Below are 21,460 nucleotides of genomic sequence, written 5' to 3'. Positions count from 1 at the left end.
TTTGTTTTTAGAACAACGATCTATTTTATTGATAACAGCAAGAATACAGAAAAAGTAACTGCAGGAGTACAAATGCCTACATGAACACAAAATATAATGTAGACTGTACTACATTTTAACTTGATAAAATATTTTCTTTTAAACAAAAACAGATAAAACAGACAAAACAAGTCACCGCCTTATTTCCCTCCATACACCAGGCTAACCTGTGACACTTCGCAAGTTTGTTACAGAAATAACAAACCAAAGACTTTCATATCACATCTACTTCCATATAGGAAAAGCAGGTAACATGTTCACGACTGGGTTTGCATGTCAGCGAGTCAGATGAAGAGAATCTGAATGAGTGTTTCTTCCAGTTGATCAGGAACTTCATCAGAATAATATAGTTATGTTGACAACTTCCACTCCCGTAAAAAGAAGACTGACCAAGTAGAAGATGGGATATTTAACCAAGTCCAATTGCACAGCAGCCTCAAGCGATAACTGAACAATTGAGGCAGAAGCACTGATTGCTAATTGAAGTTCACTGGTCTATAAAACAAGTGAGAAAATAACCAGCTATCAACTACAGTTTTCAGTCAAAGGCACGACTATCAACTCCGATTTACCAGTTATTTAATATTCATGTGGATTTTCCATTGTGTGGTAACATTTAGAAAAACATCTTTAAATAAAAAAGTCTTTAAAAAATTATTTCGAGAAATGTGTTTGGAGAAAACCTGGTTTTAGCAAATTACGAATAGAGTGGGACTAAAAGCCACAAGGCAGATCACTGTGTGAACTGGAAAAGAAGAACGGTCCATTTAAGTCTTTCCTTTCACAGAGATCACAAAGATAGAAACTTTGCTTTTTTGCTTCTAAATATACATTTAGGTATGTATTTTAAAGGCAGTACAGATCTACAAAATGTACTGCATACTCGATAAGTTAATGTGGTGCTTTTTAACATTCGTGGATTATTAAAATCAAGGATTAAATATCATATATACAACAAACAAACAAACTAATGGAATAATGAAGAAAAATATTATTATTGGTCCAAAGTCAGATGAGGCTATAAATGTTATGTTTTGTTACATTATGTTATGTTTGCTTATATGGCTTAGTTTTCCCCAAAGTTTTATATCGTTTTAAGTAGTATCCGTTTCAATAATTCTGACAGGGACGAACACTAGGACATCTGCTCTGACCTGGCATTAAAAATCTTAAAAGTAGGAAAGTATAAAATATAGGATCAGGAATGTTAACCCTTTTAAACTTATACACTCCATGCAGCTGAAGATGGATGATCATATAATACAGAGATGTTTTTTTAATCACATTTCTGGAGCTGGAAGTTAACAGAATCAGCTTTTTTCCCCCTCGATTTGACGAAAATGTTTCTGGAGACAATAACAACGCAAAAAAAAATAAGTTAGAAGTTTTTTTTTCAAAATTTGATAAAGAAAATATTTGTTGATATTCACATAAATAGAGTCAGAAACAAATAAAACACATGAATGAAAATCAGTATTGTACAGAGATGAAGGCCAATCACAGACAGCTCTTTCAGTTCACATCTATGCAGAGGACTCCTTTAAAGATCTAAAAGAGCGCCCCCCACCTACGCAGAGGTCAGAATAGTCACTATTCAAAACTAAGCATAAAATAGTTAGAATGGTCATGAGAGACACGACACCCCAAACCGTTGATAATCACCGCAATAAAAGCTCAAATGAGCTATTGCCTTAAGCATTACAGAGCACAGGGCTCTTGTAATGTATGCATCTGATTATTTTTATTAAAAAAAACATCAGTTTGCCAACTGATTCTCAACTAGCCAGATATTAATAGCGTGAGACCTACCACAACCATAAAAACAAACATTTGGCAGCTTTACAACAAGCCTGGCGTTGAATTTGAGAGCAAAATTCTGCATCTCACTTCACATTCTTCTCTTCCATTTGTAACAAAGCAGCCCTACTTACCAAAACCTTCTGAGCCATAAAACTGGCCTAAGTTTTCATAAAGTGTGTAAAAGGTGGTGCTGTTTTGAGGCTAGAAGTTGAGGCGTTGACGGGTCGTCTACTAGCTGAAAATTTTTTATGTATTTATTCTGTACTGAGAATATGTACAAAGTTAATATGCTAAGGATAAATGGGTGATAAAAGGTTGTATTCCTTTTGTGTGTAGCACCAAGGCAAGATAACCTGGTAAAAAGCTGTTGGTAGTAGGACCTTGTTTGATAATAAGAAGTCAAACTGCCCACCACCAGCGTGCCAGACGCTAGTAAGCAATAAAACGAAGCACAGAGGCATCATCTAGCGAGATATGTAAATTTTTTAGAATCTGTAGAGCAGTAAACATCTCCTTTGTCACAATAAACGCACTAATAGACACATTTTGAAAGAGATAAACTCTCAGAACATTACATTTCATAAACTACACAAGCTACATGAGATGATGATTACAAACGATGGATTATGCAAGTTTTTAGCACTGTCTAAATCATGTTGAGACTGAAAGCATGAAGGAGGGTGGAGTTGAGACCAACAGTGCTAAACAAACATCTAAACAAATGAAGTGCTACCAGGATAAAATGTCAAAATATGTTACAAGGTTTTTTTTTTGTTGTTTTTTTTTTTGTTTGAACCTTTCATAATCTTATTAATGTACAAGATTAAAAAAAACATGACTGGCAAAAATGCATCAGTCACAAGAAAAGTGAGCTCAAAATGTGTTTACTTGCTGATACGACTTCATAAAAAAGCAAAGTGCTTGCTGAGAACTGACAAAAAGACCAAACATTCCATATTTCATGATATGTTTCATTCACAGCTAAAGACAAACAGCACAAAAGTGTGCTGTGCTTGACTTGACAGACACAGCATATCTTGGAAATCTTTGTTTGTAGTGACACTGTTCAACTAAGGCATGAATGAAGTAACTCCTTGACCTCCACACCAGTAAACTTTCTGCTGATGTTCTCTGTAGCGCTGATATCAGAATGATACATTTACGTAGCTCAAGTCGTCACAGCTTTCACCCTTCAGCCATTGACCCATAATGACTTCCCCGGTTTTCTCCAAGCCTGTCTGGATGAAAAAGTAAAGGTAAGTAAAGACTGTGCAAGTACTGTAAGGCAAAATGAAGCACCACCTACATTAGGTATATTTATGCACTTGAACAAACATTTCTTAAAAAGCTTGTATGTCCTGTGAAGTACAAACTCAGGTAAAACCTCATTTTCAAAAAAGTTGGGATGCTGTGCAAAATGTAAATAGAAGCAAAATGCAACAATGTGCAAATCATTTAAACTCTATATTTACTTGAAAATGGTACAAAGACAACAAATCAGATGTTGAAAGAGAAATTTGTTTTTTTGTTTTTCCTTTTTGAATTTGATGCCATCATCACGTTCCAAAAAAACTGGGATGGGGGAAACAAAGCTGGTAAAGTTGTGTAATGCTAGTGGTGGTTAATTGGCAAAAGGTCAGTAACATGACTGGGCATCCAGAGTGAGTCATTCAGAAGTAAAGATGAAGAGGGGTTCACTACTCTGTGAAAGACTGCACGATAAAATAGCGCAACAATTCAAGAATAAAGTTTATAAACATAAAATAGCAAAGAACTTTTGCTTTTCATCATCTATAGTACATAATAACATTGAAAGATTTAGAGAATCTGGAGAAATCTCTGTGTGTAAGGGACCAAAGACCAAAAGCCAAAAACCAGTATTTGCTGGCTGTGATCTTTGGGCCTTCGGGTGGCACTGCAATAAAAACAGACATGATTCTGTAGTGGAAATCACTGCATGGACTCACCAATGTCTGTGAAAACAGTTTGTTACTGCATCCAGAAATGCAAGTTAAAACTCTAAAATGCAAAGAAGAAACCAAATATAAACAGGATCCAGAAACGCCTCCACCTTCTCTGGGCCTGAGCTCACTGTGGTCCTGTGGTCCGACGAATCAATATTTGAAATTCTTTTTGGAAATCATGGACGCTGTGTGCTCTGGACTAAAGACTATTTTTGCTTGTTATCAGCGTACAGTTCAAAAGCCAGTATTATGATGGTACAGGGGGGCATTAGTGCACATGGCATGGCTGACTGGCACATCTGTGAAGGCACCATTAATGCTGAACAATATATACATGTATTGATCTTTTTCATGGAAGGCCTTATTTCAGCAAGACAATATCAAACCACATTCTGCATGTATTACAACTGCATGGCTCTGTAGTAAAAGCGTCCAGGTGATAAACTGACCTGCCTGCAGTCCAGACCTGTCACGACTGCTAACATCTGGTGCGTTATGAAATGAAAAATAAGACAAAGAATTGTTGAGCAGCGGAAATCCTATATTAAACAAAAATGAGAAAGCATTTCACAAAACTACACCAGTGTCTCCTCATTTCCCAAACGCTTACAGAGTGTTGTTAAAAGAAGAGGTGATGAAACACAGTGGTAAACAGGCCCTTTTTGGGAACATGTTGTCAACATTAAATTCAAAATAGTATTCGCTCATCTGCCTTCACACACATATGAACTTGAGTGACATCCCATTCTTAATCCATAGGGTTTAATAAGATGTCGACCCACCCTTTGCAGCTATAACAGCTTCAACTCTTCTGGGAAGGCTTTCCACAAGGTTTAGGAGTGTGTTTATGGGAATTTTTTACCATTCTTCCAGAAGCGCATTTGTCAGGTCAGACACTGATGTTGGACAAGAAGGCCTGGCTCACACTCTAATTCGTCCAAAAGGTGTTGTATTGGGTTGAGGTCAGGACTCTGTGCAAGCCAGTCAAGTTATTCTACACCAAACTCGCTCATCCATGTCTTTACGGACCTTGCTTTGTGCACTGGAGTGCAGTCATGTTAGGACAGGAAGGGGCTGTCCCCAAACTGTTCCCACAAAGTTGAGAGCATGAAATTGTGATTCATCACTCCAGAGAACACATCTCCACTGCTCTAGAGTCTAGTGGCGAGGAAGTAGTAGTAGGTCTAGTAGTGAGGAAATATCACGACTGGACTACACAGATGACATCCTATCATGGTACCATGTTGGAATTCACTGATTTCCTAAGAGCGACCCATTCTTTCACTAATGTTGGTAGAAGCAGTCTGCAGGCCTAGGTGCTTGGTTTTATACACCCGTCTCCATGGAAGTGATTGGAACACCTGAATTCAATGATTTGGATTGTTGACTGAATACTTTTGGGAATATAGTGTATTTTTACATTTAATATGTTGCCCTTGTAGTGTTTACCTTTAAGAATATGGTTCACATTATGTGCATATCATTGCATTCTATTTTTGTTCACATTCTGCACAGCATCCCAACTTTTTTGGAAATGGGGCTGTATAATCTAAAGCTGATTTAATCCACCATAACAACATAACTTCCTGAGAGTTGGTACTCAGTTTCAAATGATGATATGACTAATATGAGCATTTTAATCTTTCTCAATGGTATCTTTTATGTTAAATATTAATAAAGTGAGCTGTATTTACCTGTGGGATCTGTAAGGTCCTAGTAGGAATGAGGGTGGTTCTTGCCTTGCTCCTGAAGGCTCACAAGGAGGTCATCGATCTTCTCCATGTTTTGGGAGGTGGTTAGAACATTTTGAATATTCCCAGATTCTGACATGGACTGGTTGAGTAAGGAATGGATGTGCCCATCACTCTCCCTCTGGTTCTGACCAGACTGGCTTATGGCAATGATCTGGTCTGAGAGTGTGGTTCCTTGGGAGTTCATCAGCTGAGTGCAATCTGCAATGTAGATTAGTACAAATCAGTACCTTCAACACCTCATTAGTCAAATACCAAATCCACAATTCTATGCTAAAGTTATATTCACACAGAATATGTTTTCAGGATGTGTCCCTAAATAAAAAGGTTTCCACTGAATTTTTATGACTGAACTGCACTACATATGATATCTGTGATCTGTGGTTTGACTTTTACTTGTTTTATAGATCCACACCTTGCCAAGAACATTCCACGGTTCACAGCTTCTGTCTTAGGCAAATGTTATGTGCTAATTAGCCAAGCAGTTAGCAAAGAAGTTTAAGGACAACAATCAAAATGATCACATAAAATCAAGCCAAAAGTGGAATTTTCTCCTGCCAGTACAGGTTTTAATGCTCAGGGCTTTATTGTTAATGTACTTAATATATTTAATGTTCAGGGTTTTATACTTAATGTTGACTTGACTTGGCCCACAGAGAATATACACCAATCAGGCATAACACTATGACCACCTTGTTTCTACGCTCATTGTCCATTTTATCATCACTTACTATATAGGTGCACTTTGTAGTTCTACAATTACAGACTGTAGTCCATCTGTTTCTCTGCTTACTTGGTTAGCCCCCTTTTACCCTGTTCTTCAGTGGTCAGGACCCCCATGGACCCTCACAGAGCAGGTACTATTTGGGTGGTGGATCATTCTCAGCACTGCATTAACACTGATGTGTGTTAGTGTGTTGTGCTGGTCTGAGTGGATTAGACACAGCAGTTCTGCTGGAGTTTTTAAAAACCTCAGTGTCGCTGCTGGACTGAGAATAGTCCATCCTCCAAAAATATCTAGCCAACAGCATCCTGTGGGCAGCGTCATGTGACCACTGATGAAGGACTAGAGGATGACCAACACAATCTGGGCAGCAGCAGATGAGCTATCGTCTCTGACTTCACATCTACAAGGTGGACTGACATTTACATTTACGGCATTTGGCTGACGCTCTTATCCAGAGCGACTTACAATTTGATCATTTTTTTACACAGGTAGGCCAAGGTGGTGTTAGGAGTCTTGCCCAAGGACTCATACTGGTATAGTGTAGGGTGTTTGCCTAGGTGGGGATTGAACCCCAGTCTACTGTGTAGAAGGCAGAGGTGTTAACCACTACACTATCCCAACCACAACTGACAAGTGGACACAGCAGCAGATCGCAAGTTCGATCCCTGGTGATGCTACAGCCACCCGTAACCGGGAGTCCAAGAGAGCTCAATTGGCCTCGCCCTCTCTGAGTGGGTAGGATGGCCCCCCTTCTCCCAATCACTCAGCACAATACTAGTCAGTGTCTGATCCACTCAGACCAGTGCAACACACATTAACATATCACCATCATGTTAGTGTTACTGAAGTGCTGACAATGATCCACCAATCAAATAGAACTTGCTGTGTGAGGGTCCATGGGAGTCCTGACCACTGAAGAACAGGGTAAAAGGAGACTAACAAAGTATCAGGGAAACAGACGGACTGCAGTGTGTAACTGCAGAACTACAAAGTGCACCTACATAGTTAGTGGAACTGATGAAATGGACAATGAGCTTTGAAACAAGGAGGTGGTCCTAATGTTATGTCTGATCTGCGTAAATATAATACTTTTTCATTTGTGTCTGTAATTATGAAAAACATGAAAACATCTATGTGAAGGTGAAACACTAATACATTATACATTCTTATTATCTTTACCATTATGTATTTCAAAAAGGAAGATGCTAGGCTGCTGGTTCTGGCTTGGCTGGTTGAGGCTTCCACTCACTGTTGTCTGAAACAGGGATCCAGGCTGTTGCACTGGTGAGGAGGTGGTGGTCTGAAGTCCTGCCACACCATTCTGTGGAGCAAAAAGTGCCTCTTGGGAGGCAATGCTCCTTGGCATATTGGGCTGTGCCACAAAAAGGTTGCCTGAGCTGGTGCCTGAACTCGGTGCAAGCTGCATGGGCTGTTGTTCCTGAAACATGGTTTGCTTACTTGCAGACTGATTTGCCACATCAGTGCTCTGATCCTGAAAGGACATGGGCTCAGAGGCCTCTTCCTGCCTAACCGTGACCAGGCTGGTCTGGGCAAAAGGGCGTGATGCATTCTGCTGCTCTGAGGAAATCAGGCTGCTGCTATTCATTGAGGTCATCTGAGGCTGACCACTGAACAAGAGACCAGAATTCTGTTCTGGTGCCACTGCTGAGCTCAGAGAGTTAAAGAGCAACCCAGCCTGCTGTTGGTTAGGGGACAGCTTGGCATTTGATGACTGGGAGATACCCTGAAACAGAGAGCCCGGCTGGGTTTGTGAGGTCTGTTGTGGGGACTGCTGGTCCATGGGTGTGCTCTGCTGAATGGGAGCCAGTTGGGCAGAGGCTTGGAACACAGATTGCGCCTCAAGGGCAGATGTCTGCATTGAGCTGAGGAAAGCGAGCTGTTGTGACTGGTTGTTATTCACTGCGAGCTGACCAGGTAAGGCACTCTGAGAAAGAAACATACTGGTTGCAGAAGGCTGAGGTTCTGCAGACAAACTGGACCCATCAAGAACATTCATAGTGTTCTGGAAAAGGGAAGCCTGGACTTGCTCCTGGGTAGGTGAGGTTTTCTGTGTGTGAAACATTGCCTCTTGGGGGGCTTGGGCCTCAGCCAAGGAGGTGGAAGTGTGGAACAAGGGAGGAGAGGAATGAGAGGGTGTCTGCTGAAGATAGCTGGTTTGAATGGAGATGAGATCTTTTGCTTGTTGAAACAGAGCAGCCTGCTGCTGTTGTGCAGATGGCTGTTGGAAAAGTGCATTGTTGTTTTCCACTATGCTTTGCGAGGAGCCCTGCTGCTCTGGACTGCACTGCATTTGAACCTGGGGATGAAAAAGCTGATGCTGCAGGTTCTCCAGAACTTGTTGCTGTTGCATCTGCTGCTGCTGCTGCTGTTGCTGCTGCTGGATCTGCTGCTGCATTTGCTGATGCTGCTGAAGTCGGTGCTGCTGCTTTTTTGCCAGCGAATCTTCGGACTGAAGATGAATGTTGCAAAATCCCTTTGCTTGCAGCTGTCGCACTGCTTGCTCCAGCTGCGCCACCTCATCTGGAGGCAAGAGAGACAGTTGATGCTGTGGGCTGTCGTCCATTTGGGAAAGTCCCACCATTGTACCAGTACTGCTGCCAGACCTCTCCTGGGTCAAACTCTCAGTATCCAAAAGGAATTGCTGGGTCCCTTGCTGCAACAGCGGTTTACCAGGCACATGGAAGGAGCTGTTGGGTGCAATGTCTTGCTTCTGAATGGTACTTAATGGTTCTTTGCTGGAGAAAACAGAACTCTGAGGCTGTTCTTGTTCTGCTGGTTGACAGGCCAGAGAGCTTGAGAATGACTGACTGTTGGTAGAGATGTTGTTATTAATTTCTAGCGTCTGCTGGGCTGAATTCATCAGATCTGAGGTCTGCTAAGTAAACCAATAAAAAGGGATACAAGCATTCAGAAAGTGCCTTATTACTGTGTATCACACACCACTTGTGCTTAATTTAATCAGAAATGTTATTTCACTTCTTACTCTATTCCATCCAAAGAACAAACCTTAAAGTTTCCAGTGTTACTGGAGACCTCCATGGGAGTGACTTCTTCGCTTTTGACAAGAGGCAAGATTGGGACCATCAAACCACCATCCATTACTGTTTGAAAAGAAGATTACTTGATGAATACTCTATATCCACTACAGTAAATAAAAAAAAAAAACCATGACATGACTTAATAAAAAAATCAAAATATAGTATAGGCACAGATTTGTTACCTTTGATCTGTTCAAAGGAACAGGGCTTGACTGGAGGCAAGGTCTCTTTTTTCACAGACACATCTGTAGCTGTAAATGTGCATATGTTTCAAGGTCAGCAAGATTTCTCATTGTAAAATATCTTTAAAAGGCTTTTCCCCGGGGTTCAAAGAAAGATTATTTTGCTTAAGGAGCAGGAGAATTTACAGACCTGGATCTGGAGTGTAGGTAAATGGCTGCACATCATGGGAACGTCCAGCATTCGTCAATACATAGATCCCGACAGATACTGGACAGGTGATGGCTTGATTCTGATATGGTGGAACTTTCACAATAAGATGGTTCTAAAAGAGAAAGCAAAAGAACAAACATATTTAGTAATGACTTTTATAAAGTAATAGTTATATGAAGACGTTTGTGTGTTGCTGATTGCAGTTTGATTTTCGGACTATATGAATAATGTGACTGTGTAACTAGGCTTTTTTGTATCAAAGATAATATTGGTCTAGAATTAGTATTTCATGATATCCAACATCCCAGTAAGTACAAGACAAAGAGAGAGTGCTGTTAATATGAGATGTTAGATGTATTCAGGTTGTTACATGAGTACAAAATTTTAAATCAAGTTTATCAAATATTAAGTTGCCCACCTCCTAAACAGCTTCTGTCTTGGGCTTTTCATGCACGTTTGTTTACAAGACTGTTAAGACTGTTTAAAACTAAAAGTGATCACTTGTGGAACACAAGAGTTAAAGGAAACTGACAAGCAAATGACGAGTAAACAGACAGGCCAAAACCAGGCAAATTACTTCCAAATTGAACACTGGACTGCATAACATTTCAGATCACACCACTTTTTGGATTTGTCCCAAATGGGCTACAACAGCCAAAGACCGTGTTGTCAGCGAAGAACAAGAAAGCATGTCTATAGTGGGTACAGAAGCCTGGACACTGCCAGCATGGTAATGCATAATTGCAGTTAATTACCGTGTATGATCTGTCAGTTAACACTCTGTTGAGTATTTTTTAAAATAGTGATTCATAACTGATTTCTGTTTACTACAGTCAGTAAAACATGCTGTCAAGAGTTCAATTTTCTCAACTTTTGCCATCAGCAGCAGTTGTGGATTAAATTGGATGCTGATTTATTCAGAAAAATGGGAGCTAAATGCTTATAATTGAAGTCCACGCATATCATGTACAAAACTTCAGGGAAAATATGCCATCAGAAACATGAGTGTGTATATCAAAAAAAAGATGGCTAAAATGATCGCCCCACACACATGCAAGAATGCTACTGTTATTCCAGTAATACTATCATTTTGGCAATATTTGCATAGCTGCATGCCGCCACTGGGTCAGGCACCACATTGATTTTACCAGTTCTACCATGAACCAGTAAGAAAACTTCTTTTTTCAATCCTAACATGTAAATGTAGCATTTAGTTGTAGTCCATAAAAAAATAAGAAAATAATTTGTACTGTTCCTATTCAATACTTTGCTGTATATACTGTAAGAGTAGGGAGATGGGTGAGTCAGTCAGATGATGGCAGTATTATCCTTCATCACTCATGGCCTTGGACGTGTGTCCAATTACCATTTGTCTGTGTCACATTCTGAGGTATAAGATGAAGTGCTGATGACTCATTTTCACACATCTCACAAAAAATGGGCAATAAGTGTCTAGTATATCTATCTTAGACAGTGTCAATATCAGAAAAGACTGCCATACCTCAAACAACCATTCGTGATGAGGTCAATTTTGGGACTGCTATTGTACTTAGTTACTATAAAAACAGTTATTTTTGGTTATAATTACTAGGATTGAGAGATTTTACAGCATTATAATTGCCATGTCAACAGTATTGACTAACACAAAATATTTTTATGTTGAGATGGTGCAAAAGAAGCCGTCCTCAAATCCGACTTGGATACAACCAGTCATTATCGGAATGTTTGCAAAAAAACATGACAGTACTTAAATGGAATAAATGAATAAACAATCATTAGATTTATTTTAAAGAATGGAAACATCTAGTTTTCACAGTGAAGGTTTTTTTTTTATCAACGATACACTCACCATGTGTGACTGTATAACCTGTCTGTGCATCACTTCATTCATATATTACTTTAAATTATATACAAGAGCTCAGAATGTGCTATGGAAATTGTGAATATTTGTGTGAGGGATTATGCTTAACTATGAATGGAAGGAATCTCTAATCTCAATAGATGCTAACACAATTCATAGTAAGCATGAAGCCATAAGGTTTCTCCAACACCTCAAGTTTCATGCTAAAAGGGTTTTCTCAAAATATTCAGCTCTTTCATTACATTCTATTTGAGCAACTAGGTCAGCAAACTGCAGGCCGGGCCAATTTCGGGAATGCAAACTGAAGATGTCAATGATGTCAACGGTGTACACAAAGCAGGCCATATTTGTGACCTCCAAACACACTGCGCCTGTACCTGATGGAAAAGCTCCATGTCAATCTCAGCCTCAGCCCTCCAAGACTTTTCATCTGCAAGACAGACAGAAGTCAACACAAACAGTGCTCCATACAAAGTCTTTAGTATGAAACAACAGATTCAGATGGCAAAGGAGATGGAATATCTGGCCTAGTACCTGAGACGTTCTCTTGAAATATGACTTTTGTTCCCTTGAGAAAGTTTTTTCCAATGATAAACACTTCTTCACCTCCTTGTACTGAGCAGCTGTGTAGACTCTTCTTCAGAATCTCAGGAACACCTGCAGGCTGGGCTAAGGAAAGAAAGCCATGTAATGATTAGGACTCTTAGGACACACTGACAAAGATGACCCAATGCAGGCAGAAAACACAAGAATTTGATTTGACAAATCTAAGATTCTGCTGCAAGCCAAACATTAAACTAAGATGCTCGAGGACACAAATGTGACACCAACAACATGGTTTAACTGCACAATCTTAACCTGTGATATGATGTACAAAAGCAGTTTTCTTCCAACAGCAGCTAGATGAATAACTCAAATCCACTCACTGCACAGAATGGGAGAGGAGGGCGTTTGTAGCGTGAGCACAGAGCCGTCTGCTCGAGCGATGTTCACTCTGAACACCAGCCTGGCACGGGTGCTTTTCTTCTTGGATCCGGCCACACCGATGCGAGCTTCCACGTCAGCATTCCGGAGCTTCAGGATCCCCACACAGTCCACACTGCAGAAATGCAGATATCAGTTGCCATCATTATTATTAAGATAAATTTCATTCTCACAAATGGCACAGGATGCAGCCTTTATTTACAACACAGTTGACATTTTCAATTTCTGTGCTAACGTATACGTACGCGAGAGTCATATTATTGCTGGGGTCCAGAGACACTTCGATGACAGTGGTGCCCTCAATGTCTACTTCTCTGCAGGCAGTGGTGTTTCGACCCGTCACTCTACAGGCCTGGTAGAATCCGTGAGGTTTCACACGGCCAGCATCATTGCCCACAAACACCTGCAGAACTACTGGTTCCTTCATCCCCTCAAGCTGTGAGGATTAGTTGAAAGAGCAGCAGTTAGTGAATATAAATGAATGTGCAGACAACTAGTGGAACCTAATAATTACATCTGCCTTTTTTTAGAGCAAGTCATCACTATGCAAGGGAGGTAAAAAGCCATTGAGGAGCAGCTAGTAAACAGGTAATGTTTTTAGTATGTCAGATTAAAAAAAAGACAGTATAAACCATCATTGCTTAAGCTATGGTTAGGATACTAATTACTGACTCATAGATTGCAGGTAAAGCCCAGACGTGCACATACTGCACAAAAGTGTGTTAATGTTTCATTTGACCCACCTTGATGGTAGGAAAGCCTTGCTGTGTGCGGTCCTTCACGGAGCCCCGGCTGCCTTCAGTCAGATAACGGGCTCTGTGCTGGGTCTCCGGCTGGACGAGGATCTTCAGCTCTTTCCCTTCGCTCTTCTGTGGGTACTGGCCAGACAATATCCCGCCTTTCTGACCAGAAGCCTGGTTTCCGTTAGAGCTAGAAAACAAAAGGTCATGTTCTAGTGAGCATCAAATTCAGGGTATCACACACTGAATGTAGCTAATCAATTGCCAGCAACATGAAAGGAGACTGAAATAACAGTGCAGACTGCTGTAGTAGTGGCAATGCACACAGGATTCAGTGTCACTGGCCTGTCTGAGCTCCTTAATAGACAGTATGTACACAATGAGAGCCACTAGGACCTGCTTGGGTCACTGGGGAGTAAGAGGATTTATTAAAACAATGGTTTCGAATTTTTGGGACCTGTGTGCCATGTCTGTTGTGTGGTGCCCTTTAGAGTCTGTTAAAAAAGTCACATTTACCAGCAGACTGTCTGAATAAGCTAGATACTTGCAACCCTCTGACTCACCTCAGTCCTTTACAAAGAGGCTGAATGAGTTTCAGAGTGAATGGCCATTGTTTATATTGCGACACCAGGCCCAACCCCAGCTTAGATCCCATCACCCATCCACAGGGGGAGAAAGGAGAAGTGGTCTGGCTATGATTCAGAGCTTCTCACCGGAAAATGCTGACAGCTGTCTTCCAAATATTTTACTACTGGTAGCAGTAAAACATTCTTAACTCAGTTCAACTAAGATGGGTAATTATTTTTGAGTCGTGCAGGCAAAGTGGGAAAACAGTCTTAGTGGACAAAAAAGCACCATCTACTTTTGCTACTATTTGCATGCATTTGTTGTTTAGCCTACTAGCACAGTGGAGATATTTGTAGATGCACTCTGGATTCCTGTCACAAAACACTCATAAAATATAACTAGATTTAGCTGCTGCCCAATCTTCATTTTAAATTATTTTCATGTATTCCCTGAGGACAGTGCCATCAGGTCAATATGAGATCATTTTATAAGGCTTACATAATTTCCTCCCCCTCCAGAATCCCTGAAAGCACAAAACAGGAGAATCCCTCACCTTGTTTTGACACAGGCCTTGCTGTCTGGGCCAAGCTGAGAGAGCACAAAGTGTGGGCCTTTGGCACTGTCCGCATCAAAGACGTCCATATTGGTTTCTTCGGCAGACGCCGGCTTTGACCCAGGCCGTTGGCGTGGTGTGCGCTTCCGGGCCTTTCGAGGAACCTCTGTGTTATCATTGTAGGAGCTAGAGCTCATGAGGCTGAAGTTTGAGACAGAGTTTTCTGTCCAGATACTGTTGCTCTGCTCTGAGTCCTGGAGCAGGTCGTCTTGGCATCCCGACATGTGGCTGTCATCAAAAAGGTCTTCTGGCGGGGGCGAGATGTTCAAGACGGGTCGTTTGGAGGGCATCATTTGATGGTGGTGCTGCTGCTGAGAGGCTCCCCCGCCCTTCTCTCCACACCCCCTTCCACTTCCGCCACTGCCACTGGGCAGTTTACCTTCTGCAGCCAGCATCTCTGCCTTCCTACGGCTACCTACTTCACCAGGTGTGCTGTTTTCATGCACCGGGCCCCGGTCTGTGGCTGAGGTAGAGGAGTGCATGCCGAAGCTGGAAGAGGTGGGAAAAGCACTGCTGGGACTTCCCATGGTCATACCAGAGGAGATGGAGGAGGCATCTGTAGTGTGTACAATTAGACAGTAAATAAAGGTTTCTCCACCTACACTGGCTAGCAGTCCCAGCTAAGCAGCGAAATTTCAGTACAACTGCTTTTTTGGTTTGGATTTCCAATTACAATTAGTTTGTTTTTAAGCTTTTTATGCATCATGGTGTGTGTATGTGAGTATGTGTGTATGTGTGTGAGTGAGTGTAAGTATATGTGTGTGTGTGTATATGTGTGTGTGTGTGTGTGTGTGTGTGTGTGTGTGTGTGTGTGTGTATGTATGTGTGCACATGTGTCTAAGTGTGTGAAGCAGATGGTGCATCCTAGAATAGTAATTGTAAGCCTTAAATTAATGAATAAATATGAGAAGAAGACAATATTTCCCAGCAAATCTGTTCCTACAATGCGTTTTTCTCTGAAATGTGAATTAAATAACATACATGCGCTGTAAAATATTGTTAAAGCACATTTAGGCATCCATTGCAAAAAGCAAACTGGCACATGCATAATAACAAGGAGAGGCTTTTACACACCTCGTGCCAAAAAACAGCTTTCATCTTGTATTCTTGTCATGTACATCTACATATAGGGTGGTATAATGATTACTAAAACATACAATTACTGTAGGTAGTTTTGAAATAATTCAAATTAAGTCTATGTGAGTTCATAAATGTAAACTGCAAAAACAAGGCTTATTTAGACCAGATCAGAACTATCATGTGTCAAATGATGCAATCCAAAATGATGGGTTCTTTTGTCAGATTCAATTTTGTTGGGACTGAGCATAGCCACAGAAACAAAATAAACCAGCTTCTGACCTATGAAGCAGAGAACTGCAGACCATTTTATATGCAGACACTCCCTGCTTCAGAGGGAAATTCCTGGAATAAAAACGAGACAACGAATGAGTAATAAAAGCTGACCATTGAAAATGACTTTTAAAAGAACAAAAGGAATTTGTTTAGAGTTGAATTAATTAATAAAAATGGAACTCATCAGCAGTGAGCCTTCAAAATCCAAAATGATCCATGTCTCAAGCCTACTTTGGGCCCTATTTGAGGAATGAGGTATAAACAATGTCAAGTACCACATTTCAAGACATTTTAAAAGCATTCATATAGAGGATTCACAACAGAATGATGTACACAGTGTTATGATGACAGAATAAGAAAGAGTGGTGGTGGTGGGCAGCCATTGAAGAAGTGGGAACTATATAATTAAACTACTATAACTTTTTAAAATCTTTTCAAAAGGTCTACATCTGAAAAGAATAATGAAACCTGAGGGAATTCCATCAAGACATACACACTCAGAGATGGGGCAATGAAGATGGAAGGATGAAAATGAGCAATTTCTTCTGTAGAGAACCGATGGAAGGCAACAGACCAAAGCCGCTGGTGTTTTCATACAACACATCTCAAAGCAAAGCATTGTCTGTAAATGAATTCCAATCTAGCCACATTCTATTCATCCTCCAGTCTGGCCTTACCATTCCAAATGCTCAAATATGTGGGAATAATGCCCTGATGCAACACAAAGTAGGAGGATTAAACTAATACAGCATTATAAGTCTACAATTACACAGAAACTGGATCACGTTTAAGCTTTTTTTTTTTTGTTTTGTTTTTAAACATGAAATAGTTTGATGAGCACCTACTGCCACAAAAATGTTGCCTGCTTTGAAATTTATTACAACAAAATCTTAAACTCTTTAGGAAACAAGGTGAATCAACGACTAACAATGGTTTACCAATTGCTTTAATACGTAAAGACTATTAGCTTCAAAAGAAATAAGTTTTGAAAGCACAAGAAACTAGAAAAAAAAAAAATGCCACACACCAAACAAACAAACAAAAAGGACCCTAAAATCATTACAGGTCATAAGAACTGTTGAGAAAAAAAAATTATTCTTTTCCACTTCATTCACACTAACACTTCTCATCCTGCGAGGCAAAGCACAACCTTCAGGAGGGCAAACCTTCAACCAAACCCTTAATCTGAATAAGACGACTAATTATGAACTTTAGATTAAGTGGCAGATAAATGCAGAAATAAGGTTGACCTCTTTAATGATCTCAGCCCTCGTCTCTAGTGACTTTTACATGAGATCATAGTTCCATTTTCACACCGAAACGCATCAAATTCTCAATGTTTTCACATTTTAAAGTAAGAATACATTGTGAAACTAGTTTGAGTGATGCAAAGTTCCCAGGTTCATCCAAACTATTAAAATCAAAGTGGATGATTTGTAGTGTGGACACTGTTTCCTCGCAGTAAATAAGATTAGGCCTGTCTGATTAGAGCACACATGATCCAACTGTCCATCTATACAGAGCTACTATTACTTTGTATTTTAATGTCAGATTATGAAAGAAGTCTATTATAAGATGCAGCATGTTATGGAGCCCACAGAGGAGGAAATACAGTAGAAACAGAAAATCCAGTAGACACAGAAAGTTATTACGTAAAGGATTAAAACATGAACTCTTACCACAGTGCATCAACTGTATGGGTAACAGATATTTTTATATTCTTTCTACAATTTTTCATTATTCATTATTATTTCTATAACTATATGCTAATAATTATCAATATGAACCAACATATTACCCTGAATAACTAAGTGGATATGTTCATATGTCAAAGCTAAATGTACTACAATTATGGCAATAAAGACACTGTACAACTGTACATTTACTAGACTTTAATAATCATCATAATAGCAACTTATTATAAATTAATCTCAATTTGCTTGGAGACTTGAAAAACCCTAAATTTGTTTTGACTTGTTAATAATAAATATTAAAGGTTATTCACTAGCAGGTACAAACCTGCACTTATTGTACATTTTTAAAATGCCTTAATATATAGCTTTAAATCTTATCTGGTATTAAAGTCTTGAGAAAATACATAAAGCCATTTATCTGTACAGTAAGTGTTCACTGTCTGTCATATCTGTGTTAACTCAAGCACTGAGGAATCCAACTATTAATCCTGCATTAACTAATCCTTCATTAAATTATCAAAATAAAATGTACTTTGATGGAATTTAACAATTTCATACCACACAGTGAACAGAGTGCACCGAGAAGTCAAAACCAAACCTATGTTCTTTTAACAATATTCTTCCAAAATACAGGGTTATTAAAAAAAGATCAATCCAATTTCAAAGCGGCATATTTTTACAACCGTGAGGTGTCTAGAAACCAACCACAATCTAAATGAAAGAGGGAGTCATAGAGTTTCTGACTGTTAGTGGAAGATGTCTCCCTTCAGTCTGAGAGGAGAGGAGACCCCTGAGCAGGAAGCCTTCTGCGTTCTCCACTTCAATAAGAGTGAATCTGTCATAACTGTGCAGCGTGATTTTCGTGGGCAGCGAACCTCCAACAGCTCACAGCGTTCGGTGCTGGTTCCAAAGCACTGGATGATCTCCGAAATCGCACTGAAAGACCTGTGAGTGCAGCGACAGCCAACATGCTCAATCCTGTATGGGATGAATTTGACTATGGCGTTGATGTTGCCTGTACAGCTGGAGGAGGTTCATATTGTAAAATTACATAATAAACTTTATGCTCATTTAATCCGTTTATAGTTTACTGCATTGTTGTGCTACAATTTACAAGTGAAATTAATCATTTTGAAATTGGAGGAATCTTTTTTAATCACCCTGTATTAATAAAAAAAGATCCTGTTATGTGTTCTGTGTATTTATGTTTCTTTATATTCATTCAAGTGTCATATACTTTTACTGGCAAAACATATTTCCTTTTAAGATTTTTAAGATTAATAAAGTTTTAAATAACTCTCTTGGCTGCCCAAGACTTTTGTAAAGTAAATCAATTGGTAGTATTACCAACTGGTAGTAATACATTGGTAGTATTACCAATGTTCTGAAATGACCAAAGCTAACAATACTGCTGAAAGAAACTCACATTTTTGTCATTTAATACTAAGAACTTGATAAACAAGAGGCTAAAAGGCCATATAACCTCTAACAATGTTAAAGTTACTTAATTCTACTGTGCATAATACATTTAGTGTTGTTCTGTTATTTATGTGTATACACTCTATTTATACATAATAAAGAAAAGTAAGATTTTTGTATTAAAGATATTGACAACAGGCAAACATAACCCAACAGGCATATGAGAAACATAAACACAATCCTAAGCCAGCTAAGTTTGTGTCAGCACTACGCAGATTTGAATAGATCTGAGTGTTGTTTTGACCAATTCTTGTTTGAGCCAGTAGCTTCCTGCACCACTGTGTTTAAAAACACTGTAAATGTGGGACAATGCATTTGACAGCTTTCACACCAGACAATGTGATTATAATATTCAAATAATATTCAAACATTTTTATGAACTGATTGAAGACCTAGGTGCTAAAGATTTAATGTTTTAAAGAAAACCCAACAACATATTAACTAACCCAGGTAACCTATTAGATAAAATGCATGACAATACAACAGCAATAAAGTACAGTTTTACCAAATATTTGGAATTTAAAACTTTGAAACAGAAAAAAAAGGAAAAAAGACAGAAAAGATCATGCAGAATATTGGACTAATACTTCTGGGATTCCTGGCCTTATAGTAGGCAGAGCTGCTGACAAAAATGTAGCTTATTTTTTATTCTTATCTTAAACCAGAATTTGCTTATGTAGTTTTGTCCTGTAGGTACAAGGCTAATATACTGCTTATATATTAATATAGTAACAATATGCAAGAATCAATACACTCAAACTGCCATTTTACAGTTGTTTTGGTGTTTTACAAAAAGGTGAAATTAGCATATCGCTGTTATCATAAAACCTCATCTCCATTTTGACGTTTTTCAGCTTTTGACACAATTTGAAAATACATGTGGATACATGTACATGTGAAATACAACTTTACATTGTAGGAAAATTTCATGATGAATGGACTAAAAGAAATTACCTAAAACGACTTGAAAAAATGTCTGGTTCCATTGACTTACATTAAAAGTACAGTAAGTTTTTTTTTGTTCTCCTGTAACGTTACTATTTTGGAGATACAAGGTTTTGACCCGACAACAGCGAAATGCTAAAGCAGTGGCCATCACCCCTGTCCGCAGACTCAACCCCACCTGATCCACCCATTACTGCCTTGGTGGGTCAGATTTGGATTGGAGGTGGAAAATGCAGAAAAATAGATACTTCAAGTGGGAGGGTTGGTGACCACTGTGCTAAAGCCTATGAGACTGTACATAGAGACAAATGGAAAAGGTTCTGGTATGCAAAATTTGCAAAGTGATTCCAGCTTTGCCACAGCTCTCACTGGTATCTTCAGAGTAAAAATACAATAACTCTAGAATGGCATTCTGAGGGCACTGATTATTGAATTTTGTTTTAAAAGTTGCAGGAACAGGTACATTTTCATTTTTAAATCTAACAGCAAGGTATAAAGAAAGTTTAAAGTGTGGAATCATTCAAGTTTGCCAGCTTCTTGGTTGCAAAGCCAGCAGTGTAACTCCAGTGCAAAGCTACAGAAGCAAAGGAAGAACACAAACTAGAATTATTTCTAGGAGTCCTGACATTGTGAAGGACGAAAGTACTTTGTCACACTAGGGGGCATCCCTCGCCATTCTCCAATGACCAGCCCCCACCCCACCAAACCACAACTCCAAAAAATTTGCCACTTTGTTCTCAAAATGAACAAACTGTAAGGCAAGAAAAAACATTACACATTACACTGACAGAATTCATGCTCTAAAACTTGCAAGAATATGCTGAGCATGCTGAATCATGAAAACACAAATATTTCAGCAAAAAGAAAGATCTGGAACAGCAAATAAGTGAGAAGCGAAACAATTTTAAGAACCATCTCAAAGAGGTAAACCAAGCCACCCCACTCACGGTAACCTAACTATTAATTTCAGGAGCGATATGCAAAGAGGAAATACAACAAGCAGTGAAAGCCTAAGATTAGAGGTGAGTCGGTGAGATATACAGGGCACAAGAGGATAGGGTGGGCCAGGCCAAGCCACAACGTTGGCAATGATCATGTGATGACAAGCAAAGCTATGAATAGCAGTCCTGAAAAGATGGAGGGGGGGTAATGCTCAAAGCTGCATATAGCACATGTGCTGTTGGAGGGAGCTTAGCATGGTTTTGCACAGGTGTTGGCAACCCAGGCAACAGCTCACTGGCTTACAGAGGTAGAATGTGCAAGGAAAATAATGCAATAACACTATGATGTGAACAGCCCATAACAATGAGGAATGTGTAACCAATCTAGGTTATAACCAAAAAAAAGGATCAGTTAACCCGCAACCACCCCCATCCCCACCGTCCCCACCCACCCCCATCACCCCCCATCGCCCCCACCCCCAACCATTCCCACCCCCCATCGCCCCCGCCAAAAATTCACACTTTGCTCAACCTGGCATAATACATTTCT

The 21,460-nt window shown here is 39.6% G+C and overlaps 1 protein-coding gene across 9 annotated transcripts in view; it reads right to left on the bottom strand.

The window, feature by feature from the left end:
• Nucleotides 1-21,460, bottom strand: part of nfat5b (nuclear factor of activated T cells 5b) — a 61,533-nt gene continuing 40,073 nt past the window's right edge. For 2 of the 9 annotated variants that reach the window (XM_017707293.2, XM_017707294.2), the window contains 14 exons: nt 15,858-16,090; nt 15,573-15,618; nt 14,439-15,054; nt 13,322-13,508; nt 12,824-13,014; nt 12,521-12,693; nt 12,129-12,263; nt 11,972-12,024; nt 9,713-9,845; nt 9,523-9,591; nt 9,309-9,403; nt 7,461-9,177; nt 5,498-5,755; nt 1-3,077 (listed from right to left, as the gene is read on the bottom strand). In XM_017707293.2, coding sequence (XP_017562782.1) covers nt 5,517-5,755; nt 7,461-9,177; nt 9,309-9,403; nt 9,523-9,591; nt 9,713-9,845; nt 11,972-12,024; nt 12,129-12,263; nt 12,521-12,693; nt 12,824-13,014; nt 13,322-13,508; nt 14,439-15,054; nt 15,573-15,618 — 3,654 coding nt within the window. In that variant the 5' untranslated portion in view covers nt 15,858-16,090 and the 3' untranslated portion in view covers nt 1-3,077; nt 5,498-5,516. Of the gene's footprint in view, nt 3,078-5,497; nt 5,756-7,460; nt 9,178-9,308; nt 9,404-9,522; nt 9,592-9,712; nt 9,846-11,971; nt 12,025-12,128; nt 12,264-12,520; nt 12,694-12,823; nt 13,015-13,321; nt 13,509-14,438; nt 15,055-15,572; nt 15,619-15,857; nt 21,328-21,460 lie in introns of those variants that run through there. The other 7 variants (XM_017707295.2, XM_037545084.1, XM_017707298.2 and 4 more) reach the window with 7 other exon arrangements.

This window comes from Pygocentrus nattereri, chromosome 15, assembly GCF_015220715.1.
Source record: "Pygocentrus nattereri isolate fPygNat1 chromosome 15, fPygNat1.pri, whole genome shotgun sequence".
In the NCBI taxonomy this organism is placed as follows: domain Eukaryota; kingdom Metazoa; phylum Chordata; class Actinopteri; order Characiformes; family Serrasalmidae; genus Pygocentrus; species Pygocentrus nattereri.
Note: the sequence above shows the minus strand (reverse complement) of the source record. Positions and strands in the feature narration are given on the sequence as shown.